General features: G+C 49.2%; 3 protein-coding genes and 1 pseudogene across 3 annotated transcripts; 1 reads left to right on the top strand and 3 right to left on the bottom strand.

The window, feature by feature from the left end:
* The first annotated feature begins 909 nt into the window (after positions 1 to 909).
* Positions 910 to 2,493, top strand: LOC133923681 (protein ANTAGONIST OF LIKE HETEROCHROMATIN PROTEIN 1-like). Its single transcript, XM_062368968.1, has one exon. It carries the CDS (start codon positions 1,077 to 1,079, stop codon positions 2,403 to 2,405), a length of 1,329 nt encoding a protein of 442 aa, XP_062224952.1. The 5' UTR covers positions 910 to 1,076; the 3' UTR covers positions 2,406 to 2,493.
* A 1,910-nt stretch (positions 2,494 to 4,403) lies between these two features.
* On the bottom strand, positions 4,404 to 5,263 carry LOC133923680 (uncharacterized). The gene has a single exon (XM_062368967.1). The coding sequence runs from the start codon at positions 5,157 to 5,159 to the stop codon at positions 4,608 to 4,610; it is 552 nt and encodes a 183-aa protein (XP_062224951.1). The 5' UTR covers positions 5,160 to 5,263; the 3' UTR covers positions 4,404 to 4,607.
* Positions 5,264 to 7,079: 1,816 nt separating this feature from the next.
* LOC133923678 (uncharacterized) lies at positions 7,080 to 9,423 on the bottom strand (annotated as a pseudogene).
* A 2,261-nt stretch (positions 9,424 to 11,684) lies between these two features.
* On the bottom strand, positions 11,685 to 13,232 carry LOC133925634 (uncharacterized). Its single transcript, XM_062371494.1, has 5 exons — positions 13,074 to 13,232; positions 12,929 to 12,972; positions 12,740 to 12,824; positions 12,001 to 12,056; positions 11,685 to 11,873 (listed from the first exon to the last, which is right to left on the bottom strand). Exons 1-5 carry the CDS (start codon positions 13,135 to 13,137, stop codon positions 11,685 to 11,687), a joined length of 438 nt encoding a protein of 145 aa, XP_062227478.1. The 5' UTR covers positions 13,138 to 13,232.
* Between the last annotated feature and the right edge of the window lie 289 nt (positions 13,233 to 13,521).

Raw genomic sequence — 13,521 nt, 5'->3', positions numbered from 1 at the left:
TTGTTGCTAATTCTAATATATCTTAGGGAGTGAAAATATACCGGGTTACATTAGATGCTCTCTACTAAGTGCACCTATGATATTTACCTTTTCTCATGACATCGGGGCTAAACGTCTTAGCGCGAGGGGTTCTGTCTCGCTTTTTTTCCCTCTCTGCTTTTGCGTGCTTGAACCGCGGTATGGTCCTGCGATGCTTTTCTTATGCACTGCTCTTCCTGCCGCTTCAGCTATAGTTCCTTCTATTATTACTCGTACTCCCGACGTTCGTTGTATCGTACCATATCGAAATTGATCTTTATAATATACTACAAAATATAGCATATACTACCTTTCTAAAACATAAGTCGCATATAATGTAACTATTATTATATCGCTAAACCCTACATCTAATAATGCTTTAATTACTAATAAAAATATAAGTCTAAAAAAATTACCAAACAACGAGATCCAAAATCTAAAGATCAAAAACAGTAGAGCTTCGTCACGTTGTCTCCCCTTCGTCTTCTCTCCCTCCTTTCCTCTCCTCTCATCTTTCTTTCTGTTTTTTCCAAATTATAATGGGCATTTGACTAATTTTCGGCTATTATATAATAGTAGAGGGGGACGGAGGCGGCCGCTAACCATCCCTGAAAGAGTAGTAAGGGAACTAACTGCTCTCTCAGTGGATGGTAAGAGTGGTGGATGTGATGCAAGTTTCACCCTCTGAGAAGGTGGTAAGGACGGCGGGCGCGGGGTTAATAAAGGATGACAGTGTTATAGTGGTATTTTAGGACGTGGTAGATGGTTATTTTGTAAATCTGCAAATCTATTTATTTAAAAAAGATATATAAAAAAAAACTCGTTTCCCACTGCCCCCGCAAGCAGCAAAACTGCAAAAGCCTATGTCGTCGTCAAGCCCGAGGAGAGGGGGAACCCATCTCCATCTGCTTGACCCAACGAGCTCGCGCACTCCAGCGAGTCCACTGTTCCCACTCTCACCTGTCGCCGTCGCCATCACTACCGCCCAGCTCCCCGAAACCCGAAAAGAAAAACAACCACCACCGCCTCCCACTCCGCGCGGCGCGCGCTTCCCGAGGATGGTCGCCTCCGGCCGCAAGCGCTCCCGCCGCGCACCCATTCCCGCGCCGTCGTCGCCCCCGCGACCGCCGCCACCGGCTCCCCAGTCGCCGCCGCAGCTGACGTCGCTGCTGGCGCTGCTCGCCTCGTCCGTAACCCTGGCGCTGCGGTTCGCGTCCGACCGCGACCTTCTGCTGCTCCCGTCCCAGACGCTGGCGCTCGACCCGCTCCTCCTCTCCGCAGCGCGCGCCGTGTCCCGGCTCCTTGCGCTGCTGCCGCTCCATCTCCAGACGCTCACGCTCACCTCCCTCTCGCTGTCGCCACCCACGGCGTCGCCGCCGCTCCCCTCCTCCTGGTTCCTCCGCCTCCTCTCCTCCCCCTCGCTCTCGGACTCGACTTGGCGCGACGCATTCCGCATGTCCAAACCCGCATTCTTCCAGCTCCTCCACTCCCTCGAGCTCCCCGCCCCCGACTTCTCCTCCTCCTCCTCCTTCTCGTCTCTCGCGCTCCCGCCGGACCACAAGCTAGGCGCCGCGCTGTTCCGCCTCGCCCACGCCGCGCCCGCGCGTGCCGTGGCGCGCCGGTTCGGTCTCCCGTCCCCCGCCGTCGTTGCCCTCGCATTCTACGAGGTCTGCCGCGCGATCGCCGACCGTCTCGCCGTGCTGCTCGACCTCGGCGCTCCCGACCGCATCTCCCGCGCAGTCCCGGGGTTCTGCGCTCTCTCCCTGCCCAACTGCTGCGGCGCGCTCGGGTACGCGCTGTTCGGGGACGCCGTCATCGCGCAGGCGCTAGTCGACGCCGACGGCCGCTTCCTTGACGTCTCAGTCGGGTGGGACCCGTCCATGGCGCCGGCGGAGATCCTCCCGCGGACGAAGCTGTGCACCTCCCAATCTATTGTGCTCGCCAATGCTCCTCAAGGCGAGCTCATTGGTGGCTCGGTGCCGCGCTATTTCTTGGGTCCTGCTTGCTGCCCGCTGCTCCCCTGGCTTGTGACACCGTACAAGGAAATGGGTGCCACTGATGATTTATCCAAAGAGAACATCTTTAACCATGTGCACGCGCACGGGATGCAGGTGATGAAGAATACCTTTGGCCATGTGCGGGCAAGGTGGCGGCTTCTAGGGGAATGCTGGAAGGGTGAGTGCCAAGAGGCACTGCCTTACGTTGTGGTTGCTGGTTGCCTGCTCCACAATTTTCTCGTCAAGTGCGGCGAGCCAATGCCTGAGGAGATTCAGGGGGATGCCAATGCCGATTTGTTTGTGGACTTTGAGGGGGAGAAAGACAAGGAAGGGGGGAGAATCAGGGATGTTCTTGCTGCACACTTGAGCTTGGTAAGCCGCAATCAGTGAGCAGCTTGCGTTTGCTTAAGTTTTACGGAGTGTATATAGTAGTAGTTTGTATTCCCCAGCATCATGTGAACTGCTAATGTAAGTATGTAACTAGTGTAAGCTTCTGACGGAGCTGTTTTTATCTACTGCTCTACTATTCTCGGATAACTTGACTAGCCAACTCCATCGTCAGGACTTCGGTTCCGCCGATTCTGTTAGTTATTCATCATTTCTTGAATAACAACAAAATTAGACTGTCCTTATAGTTCCAGGAGCAATTTATTCTTCCTGCTTAGCATTTCACCATTTGCTATAATAAACTACTTAGGATGATTTACATTTAATTTTGGCGTGTCGTATTTTCTGTACTCATTTCCATGTTTCCTGCTTTGTTTTATCACTTTCAGTATAGACAGTAAAGTTGCACCTTTGCGATGCAATTTCATTTGCCTTTCCAGTTTAGTATAGCTGTTGTTCTGTGTTCTTGTGTTTATGTTTTTCTGCAATGATTTTCTTGCAACTAATCTTGGAATCCTTCGTACCTTGTTATCACTGTGTTGAAGCTTTTTTTTACTAGTCTAACAAAATCAAAATCTCCTTACGCAAATCTGCTCTTCAGCAAAGTTCGTGTTCTGTACTTGTGGTTATTATGATATACTCCCTCCGGTCATAAATACTTATCGATTTTGACTTCAACTTTGATTATTATTTTCTATTGAAATATTCTTATAATATCTAATAACAATATAATATTATAAAAGTATTTTTCAAGACAAATCTATATGTGTAATTTTTATGTTTTTAAACTAAATATTTAGAAGTCAATATAGAAGTTATTGACGGTCAAAGTTTTAAAAGTTTGACTATATCTTTATTAAAGCGACAAGTATTTATAACCGGAGGCAGTAGCATATATATATATATTTGTGTGTAAACTTCATGAATATAGTAGTGGTAGACTGATACCCCATCTGAAATAAGCTATTTGGCATGCCCTTTCTTTTATTTCCATTCGATCCCTATAAAGTGTCAACAATGTACAATTCATGGTTTAACCTTAGTTGGGTTAAAATTGCATATATATCCTTAGTCCTTACCAGTTTTATGTGGGTAAGATCACTCATACCAGCTAAATTTGCTTACAAAAAAGGCTGAAGACAGTGCATGATTGTGCCCTACTATATATTGAACATTGGAGTTTGGATGCAGCAGCATTGATGAGAGAAGTTCATATAGTACTATACTGGATCCATCTCTGTGTGGGAACTTTCTCACGTGCGTCTCCTACATGCTGGTTCAAGCACAAATTAATTACATCATGGACACATTGAGACTTTTAACCCTTTTTGCGTCTGTTAAATTCGTTAGGTGTCATAGGCAGCTGTTTATATCGGTTGAAAAAATTATACCACTGCAATAATGTCGGTACCATTTTTTCTTAAGGATATGAACTATCGTACGGTTGCTTGGTTGGATGCAGTTGCTTCTCTCTCGTACAACGGTACTGAATACTGGTTGATGAGTAACGTTCTTTGGAAGTTACATTGCACACAACACATAGCAGGCTGTTGTTCGTGAAGCAGAGCACTGAAGCCTTGCAAGACCAATAAGACCTCGACTAGTATCGGGTATGTTATTTTGTTTCTGCCATGCATTACTGCATACAGTTGCTCAATGTGTACCAATCAGGCGAGGTAGCACGTACTGGTGCACTGTTGCTACCAAATGCCGCACCTAACTACGACTTCGCGTAACTACTACATCTGAGCTGGTGAGCAACCCGCCCCCCCCCCCCCCAAGTCAGTATTGGACCCAACATTGAAATCAACTTCTACTATAGAAATAGCTCGTTATAAAAGAACCTATAACAAATTCACAAATACTAACACATCCGATTGGAACTGCAGATCATTTTTTGGTTTCTTTAAGGAAAATTGCAGAGCATTCGTTTCGGGAAAAAATCAGAGCAATTTATTTTGGAGGAAGATCGCAGCGCAGTCTTGTTTGTGCAAAAGCACAGAAGCAGAAATCACCGTGTTTATTGTACAGCAACAACCTAAAGGCGAGCCATCAGACGACAAAAGCAAAGCAAACAAAGCGTCCGATAGAATCAACAGAAGCAGAACTATGTAGTAGAGCACAACAACACTATACTTGTTCGCTGTCAAACGCAAGCACATAGCACAGTAAGACTGCTCCTCCATGCAACACTTGATCATGACGTCAGTTGGGCTTCAGGTCCTGGAACAAGCGGTCCCACCTGACCATCCCGTCGACGTCATCGCCGGCGCCGGCGCCGTTCTCCACGTCCCTCATAGCGTGCACCGCCGCGGCGCCCCTCCCGCCGATGGTGGCTCTCGGCGTGGACCCCTTGGGCTCGGACTTGGCCCTCCTCAGCGCCTTCTTGCCACGGCGCTTCGAGCCGCCCGCGAGGTCGTCGGGCTGCTGCTGGCACGGGACGAGCACGAGCGCCGTGGACTCCTCGCGGCGCACGAGCGAGCGCACGTACCTGGCGACGCGGTCGAGGAGGCGGGACAGCGCGGGCGGGGAGTGTGACGAGCGTCCGCGGCCGCGGCCGAGGCCGCGGTCGCGCCAGGTGAGCTTGAGGATCTCGAGGCGGTGCTTGGCAACGGAGATGCCCATGCTGTGGAGGATCTCGTGGTCCAAGAAGGCCACGTCGTCCGCCTCCAGCTCGTTGCGCGCGAACACCAACGCGTACTCGTACACCATCGCCGGCTCCAGCCGCGCTCCCGAGAGCCACGCGTGCCAGTCCATGCCCGCCGCCGTCCCGCGCGCGCGCCGCGGCCGAATGGTTTCGCTTGGTTCTGCCACTCTACCGCTGTGTGCACTGGGCACTGGCGATCGTGTGAGAAGCTGAAGTTTATGTGAAGTTATAGGGAGTGGTTAAACGACCGGACGCCCGGCCCTGTTTGACAGATATGAGTTTATACGCTAAAATAAAGTAGTGTAAGTCTCTATTCTTAATTAAAATGGAAAAATAAAATTAAAAATATATAACTATTTTGATATATATTAAAAAAACTATAACTTTTTCAACGTAAGCTTATCTATCATCATCTGGTAAAAAATAGGTTCATAGTTAATCCTCCTATTACATAGGATAGAGGATGATGTGTGGCTCACGGTGAGAAATTTATAATTTTTTACAACTTGTATCAAAATAGTTGCAGATTTTTAAAATAGGTATTAGAAATTGTAGTTTTCTACCATATATATTAAAATAATTATAGATTTTTGAAATTTACTCAAAATGAAAAGAAGATGGCTCACTCAAACAATATGGGTGTACTTCTGGCTTCAATTCTACAAATTCTTAAAGTTAAAAATATCCGGCTCTAAAAATTATACAGCTGAAACTATACCAAACAAGTTTGTCTGCTGTTGAACGGTGGAAGTGGCGGGTGATCTGGACCGTCCGCTTCTCCAGGCCGGGCGGTGGCCCAATGGCACGGCATGGCATTGTTGGTGCTTGTGACTTTTGTCACGTACTCCCACTATCGCCACGAGCTAATGCCTGACGGTGCTCGATCTATACGAGCTGAATAATTGTGCGTTTAATTTTGTCATAGCTCCACAGCTAATAACTGAGATCACAGGCAAACTCTGAAGATACAGAGCTTTCCTCTGCGAGATAAAATGCGGTAAGTGGTATAACTAGTAGTATTAATTATTTTTTTTGATACGAAAGTGTTAAATCTTTGTAGTTTTCTATTTCCAGGAGTGAGAGGAGCAATGCAGAGCATGGCAGTACCGGTCCGAGTCACAGATAGAGCATTTCCCTTCGACCTAAGAAACATGCTGTTTCGTAGAAATGAAAAAGATGAAGCTGTTAGGCGTGAAGGAGACTGTTAAGCGAACAGAAACAAACCTGCGCACTCAGTCCTGCTTGATAGAAACAAATTCAATCAGTGTTGTCACAATCACCTACTCATCGCACTTAAGCATCCATAACACCACCAGCCTTGCACAGGATTCTTGCATACTGCAATTGCTACCCATGACAATATTCCTTTTCTCTCTATTGTACTTTGAACATTCTGAAAACCAACCGAGATAGAGCATCTGCAATTACAGGTCGCTTCCATTAATCACTATTCTTAAGCGATTACCGTCACCGGGGCTCAATCGTCTCAGAAAAATGATCCAATGGTTAGACCATCTAGGTTTCTAGACATAATCAAAACAGGCCCCCAGGCCCCATGATTCTTGATCGATTGTCCTTACTAAGCATAGGCTCTTGCGCAAGCTCAGTAAATATGATTTATCCGACATACTAGATAAAATCTAAACAAATTTAAAAAATTCAAACAAAATACAGGTAAACATAATAAATATTTTCTACTGAGGTCCACTGGTAGTTCCGGTAAACCGGATATACCGGGCCGAATTTTTTCCCCCCGCTCACAAGTAAGCAAACGTCCGAATTGTGAACATCCCACGTTTTGTTCCTTCCCCATGCGCTGATGACAGACATATGGACATAGGCCATGATACCACTTTCATAATCACCCAAGAGAGCAACCATGCGTCAGCTTCCACTTTCATTTACAGATGCACAATGCCACATGCTATAGTACAGGTCAATCAGATATACCAGGTGTCATGTAAGTAGCCGCGGTTGTCAGTCGAACGATGCCGCTCGCTCTCTGCTCGATCGTGCCGGCCGCCATGCTATCACAACTGCTTGCACATCGCGCGCCGCCGGCGCTGCCGCGTGTGCACCATCCAGAAGACGATAGACAGCATCACGGCGCCGGAGATGACGAGCAGGCCGATGTAGACGTGCCTGCTGTACCGCTCGAGCCCTGGGCAGTTGTTGTCGGTGATGCCGGTGAACGTCTCTCGCACGAAGGAGCAGTCCTGCAGTTGCATCAGGAACGGGCCGTACTGGTACAGCCCCTGGCTGATGCTCGCCGCCGCCGTCATCTGGCTGTACGCCGCCGCCGTCACGCGCCCTTCCGTCGCGCACACCTCCGACCCCGGCGGGCCCGTTGTCTGGCACTCGAACCACTTCCACTCCTGCGGCGCGCTGTTGAAGTCGACCTCACCGGGGGCGCACGCGCGGGGGCTCATGTCCGGGTTGAAGGGGTTGCAGAGCACGGGCATCAGGGGCCCCGACTGGTTGAAGTAGAGCGGCCGGAACGCCGGCGGGAAGTCCTTGTTGGAGATGTTGACGACGACGTTGTTGACGAGCGCCACCAGCTGCGCCGTCACCTCCTGGCTCCGGTACATGGACTCGTTCGCCGTCGCGACGTCGACGCAGGGGAGGATGTCGTCCAGCGCCGTGTGCGCCTGCGGGTGGGTCACCCACTCGTCCATCGCCACGCACGCGTCCGACATCACGCTGCCCCGCACGGTGCCGTTAATTGTGTCAGCGCCGGAACGTTCTGAACAATGCTGACTGCAATACTGCATCTGCATGTCCAGGGTTCGGACATGTGAATTTTTTGGTCAGCTTACTTGTGCAAGAGGAGGAAAACAGCAGAGGACATGATCGTGACGGCGAGAATGATCCATCCGGCGATCACCAATCTGCAGAGGTACGAGATGAGTGTCTCAGGATAGGGGAACAACATCGACAGAGTCATGAAATGAATGGTAAAGGTAGAACATTTTTTACTTACAGGGAGACAAGGAACCGCAACCCCAGTATGGAGAACACTGCCGAATGGAAAAAAAGAACCGAGTTCAGACTTCAGATCAGTACATCAGAGGCCTCCGGTAGCAAAAAACAGAATCAGGTCAGAGATTAATGCTTACGGAATCCGAGTACTGCAAAGCCAAGCATTACAGCTGCAACGACCACCAAATCTTGCTGCCTAGGATCAGCAAAATGAACGAACGTTACTACACTTAGCTGTTAGAAATCTCTGAGGACCAGGAAAACTCGAAGCGCTGTTGCAAATCGTGCTAAGCAGTCACACGCACATGCGGTTCACCACATGCTTGATCTTCCTGGAGTTCTCCAACGCGTGAGTCGAGAACTCGTTCGCCGAAGAGTTCAGCTTCTCCTCGATGGCATCAATCTTCTGCTGGACATCAACTGGTAGGAAGATTTGGTCCACTCCAATGTTCTTCGCCGCCGCCAAGCAGCCGGAGAAGTTCCTCAGGTTGTCAACCGTCAGGTTCCCCTGCCCGACTACATAGTCGACGGTGTTGATCGCGCTGCGGTGGAATAGCTCCTGACCACAGTGTAGCATCACACACCCGGCGCTGAAATCCCCGATTGGGAAAGGAAAAGAGTATGATCATTAGCACGTAATCTTAGGTGAAGTAACTGAAATCAACGGTGACGAAATGGAACTGAAACATGGGTGAGAGTAATCACATTGTCGCCACGGTGAATATGATGAGAAGCGCCAATGAGCTGAAGTAACACCCCGGCGAGTACGTGTTGTTCTTGTTTCGGCAGAAGCAGCAGCAGCAGGGGATGACGAGCAGCACGACACCGAAACCGATCAACCACAGCGTAGCGACGAGGAGAGCGGAACTGCGGTGAACGCCACGGACTGCAGAAAAAGGGTTCAGAAGAAGATTGTAAGAATGGGCACATGGAACGCTGAAAATTTTAAGGTGGATTGATTGGATATGATTTTCCGTACTGCCCAGTAATGCTGATCGCTGATGTTCCAGCCGCCGTTGTACGCGGTGAGGTTGGCGAGGGGGTCGCTCCGGTGAGTCCTCGCGGCAACCAAGACGAGAGAGTTGTTTGCTGGAGGAGCAGCACCGGGCAAGGGTGACTCGATCAACGATCTCCTCCATAAAGCCACTATGCCCTTTCCTTGTTCATCTGCATGAATCCATGGCACCAGCCACTTTTGAGTGACAAACAAAAAAAGGGATTCAGAATTTCAGATTCGACAGACGGATTGAGATTAATGGTGAAAACAACATATCATCGAGCACCTGATAGAGCACGCCTGCTCTCCAAAGAACCGTCGGAAACGGAGGCGACGGCGAGGAACAGGAGCAGGACAACACACGCGACGCCGGCAGACGAGGGCGAGAACAGCGCCATGCGAAGAAAATGCGTATGCCGTCTCTCCTCCGCTTCCTGTTCAATCGATCGAGCTCCAAAAGCGTTGCTCCCTTTTTTTCTTCTTGCGCCTGGAGAATTTCACATCCTATTCTGTCCCTTAGGCATCCTTCTTTTCTCCCCTTTGCCCGTCTCTGTGTTTGCTCCCATCTTGGAGTTCGAAAATGGCGACGGGCGGAGACGAGGCTCCTGGCCTGCTGTCGCCAACCTCCAAAACACCCATGCCCATAAATAGCAACACCGCCAAAGCGTCAGGGGACTCCCCTTACATTTCGATGCTAGCTCGGCCCAGTCATTCGGCCCAACAGACGGGAGGAGAAAGAAACACATGCCTCTCGACCCGGTAAATGCAACTCGATACGACTTTACACGCGCACAGTATATCTTAATCGTCAATCCATCTTTCCTAATACTTATATATCTATTGATTTTCTTATCTAACTTATAATTTTAATTATCACTCATATATAAATTTTAACATAAATGAATGATTATGATAAACTATGCGTCCGAATATTCAAAGGAAATTTCTTCTTCTTCTCGGCCCAGTAAGCACAAGCTGGAAAATCTGGAGATCAGGTCCATGATGGTCTCTCAAGTAACTTTGAGCAACAAGTTAATGAGCCGGGCCAGCCAGTGCCTCAATGGTTTAATAGAGTTACCCATTTCTCTATGCGCATCCGCAGCTGCAGGTCCGGCATAGTATATTCAAGGTGACAATTTGGTTTTCAGTTTGTTTCCTGAGCACTTTATATGTTCAAAAGGTCAATAGGGGGTTCTCAAGTCTTCCGATCGAGTAGAATATGTTTGGACAGGATGGGCGTGCACTGAAAACGTATCCATCCGTCCTGTTCCGTGATGCCCTTTGCCGTGACTTTTGTTTTCGCTTCGGATCGATCAGAAATTCAGAACGGCACGCACGCAGGCAATCATCAACAACGTCAGGTGGTTGTCAGCATCGAACCATACAAAAACCCAAGCGCGGAGAAAACACTAAACAAAAGCCCCGTCAGAACAGAACTGAATCGATCGCAATACATGCGTTCCGGTGGTTCTACACCTGCTGCTGGAGCAGTGTACACATCCCAATGCGCGCGTCATGCATACATGGGCAACAGAGGAGTGAAGGCCGGAGCAGTTGCACTGTAGCGAGCAGGGAGGACGCTAGAAACTTACAGTGGTAAGTGGTAACAGCATCGATCATGCTCTGTGCCGTTTACTTCAACTCAGTACTTTTCTACTGCCCCTTGCAGTGGCGGAAGCATACATGACAACTTAACAACACTGTGTAATGGTGGCTTACAGGATCAAAGCGCGCGAGCGGCGAGTTTACGTCGACACGGTGCGCGGCGGCTCGCTATCTTGCCCGGCTTTCGCGTCGCTGGTGCTGCTCCACCACGCCAAGGCTGCAGCCTCGCAGCCCAGCACGCCGTAGACCGCATCGCCTTCCGCGGAGTGGCGCGCCCGCGCGGCCGGCGCAACGCGCGCACCCACATATATCACACGCTTGTCCCGCGCGAGCGTCGGGCTCGCCGGCCGGAAAGCGACGGCTCGGCGCGCGACAGCAACGTGCGATCCCCATCCATCCATCCCCCCGCGCCCGCGGTGCCAATACAACCCAACAGCACACGTACGTACGGGACGCGTGCCCATATCACGCGATGAACGTACGTGCGTGCACCTGCTCTACAACTTAACCCACCACCCGGCCGCCTAATCAATCAAGCACGCAGCTGCATGTGACAAATCTCTCCTTGTCGTCTCACCAACACACACCTCTTAACTGGAAAGCATTACGAGCATATTTATCTCTAACTGTGACTAGCTAGTTGCTACTGAACACGGTAGAATATATAGAGCATGGCTGCATGGGAGTAGTGTCAAATGAATGGAAGGAGAAGTGGTCAAAAGCGCGGTGTTACAACACAAGCAGGCAGGAATGTAATGTTACATCCGCGGGGCACTCGAGATGAAACACAAACGCCAAGTTTTGTAGTATCATCATCGTCACAAAAGGTGCAGCATTTCCTGCAATGCTGTCCAGTATCGGTCACTAGCTGTACGCACTATTCTATTCAGAGCTCTGGATCGAACGGAGCACTAGTAGCTAATACTAGCAGCTAAACTAATGAACGAACAAAGCTAATAGGCCAGTCGCGTGCACTGCTAGCTAGGTAGAGTACTTGTACTTCGTGCAGCACTCACGTGCTAATCTTTCTTATCGAAGGCCGGTCGGCGTTCGTTCAGTTGTGAATGGGAGGCTTCCTCGTGGCGGGCGAGTAGTCCATCCCGGCGATGTCCAGGACGTCTGGGTATGTCTGCCGCTGCCGCGGCACGCCCGGGGTAGCCGCGGCCGCGTCCTGGGAGCCGTGGCTCGCCACCTCCGCTTCGTGCTGACCTTGCGGCGTCGTGTGACCGTTCATCGTTGGGCTCTGTAAATATATATACATTCACGCAGTAAATTTCATGCACATGCATGAGAAGCGGAAAATGTGTGCATGACACTGTAAGAATGTTCAGATGGTGGCTGAAAGTTAGCTAGCCTGCAAATACACTGACCTCCTGCTGCTTCGCTGCGCCCGATTCAGCGTTCGTCAGTGGCTTTTTAACCTTTCCTGCATCAAAGGTTACAACGACCTGTTAGATTAAAAAGCTGGTGCGTGGGAAGGTAAAAGATGTGAAAAGTTCCCAAATATATATATATATTTTTTCAACTTGTTACAGTTGACTGCACGTGACGTGTAAAATGTTTTCAACTTGTTACAGTTGACTGCACGTGACGTGTAAAATGTTACTGTAATGCCTAGCCGGCGTCCCGGCGACTGACACGCTGGTTTTCCTATTTCTTGCAATCCTGGTATCTGTGCTACTCCACAGAGTGGAATCGTGGGTTTCGCACGTGAATAAATGCATGCATCCACAGAGAAGATCAAGAAGGGATCAAGAAGGGATCAAGCAGGAGAGATTGAAATCTGTGTGCGGAACTAGAAGGTGCTGAAACTAGATTCCAAGTAGTACATAACAACGATGATAAAGCTGCAGAACATCATACTACAGCTAGCTTGCTTCTCCCTTTACATTCTCCAAACCAAGATGAAGCATGAAGAGAGAAGAACTACGAGTAACTAGGGGATAAAAGAAGTTAAATAATGCAGCTATGCTCAGACAGTTCAGTGGTGATTAGGTTCATGGCCACTTGGCCCATAGTAATCCTCATGGAACCTTGGTGCCGCATACGCACTGATAATCACTTCGCTACCCTTGACAACAGCTGTAGGAGTCATCTGCTTCGTTGTACCTGAGCAATGCCCGTCTGGAGTGCAGTGCTTGCTCACCGAGTGAGCAATGGATGCTTCGCCGGACTTCGTATCGACCATACCCCGCTGGATACAGAAAGATCACAACAAAAATAAGCAAAACTGCAAATCTTGTTTCACACTGCAGGAAGACGTAACTGGATCACACACTAGCTCATATATATACTGACCTTTTTGTTGATTGCTTCATGTAACTGCCTGTCCAGCCTGATTCCTGCATGCAGAAAAAAGGTGTTCCGGATCAGTAATCAATCCAAGGTATACCCCAACGAGCTCTAATAATGCAGGAGAAGATTAGCCATGCATGAAGCATACCATGTGCTCTTGTAGCCAGAAGTAGTAGGAGAAGAGAGGCAAAGACCACAGCAGAAGTCCTCATCTCTGCGCTTATCCAAACAAATCAAGAAACACGAGATGCAACGGTTTGTCCGACTGAATGACAAGTAGAGCAGTAGGAGTAGAGAATGGGAGCAAGCGGCGAGCCTAAGGCGAAGTGGCCTCAGGCGCTTGTATATTTATACACAGGCAGTGGTCTCCTTGTCCCACTGCCGAGCACTGACATGTCAAATTCCCCAATTAAGGACAGCTTAAAAAATAATTAGGAATGCTAGCTTAATGGTGATTCTTTAATTCAGGCCTCTATGGCTGTATCTTGAGTTTTGGTTGGGCTGTCACTTTTTAAGGAAGGATGTTTCCCCAAAACTTGGTGCCTGTTTAATTTACCTTGTGCTTGTCCTGACACAGTTATAATACTACACTGGAG

This window comes from Phragmites australis, chromosome 7, assembly GCF_958298935.1.
Source record: "Phragmites australis chromosome 7, lpPhrAust1.1, whole genome shotgun sequence".
Taxonomy (NCBI): Eukaryota; Viridiplantae; Streptophyta; class Magnoliopsida; order Poales; family Poaceae; genus Phragmites; species Phragmites australis.
This window is presented reverse-complemented; position numbering and strand designations above follow the sequence as displayed.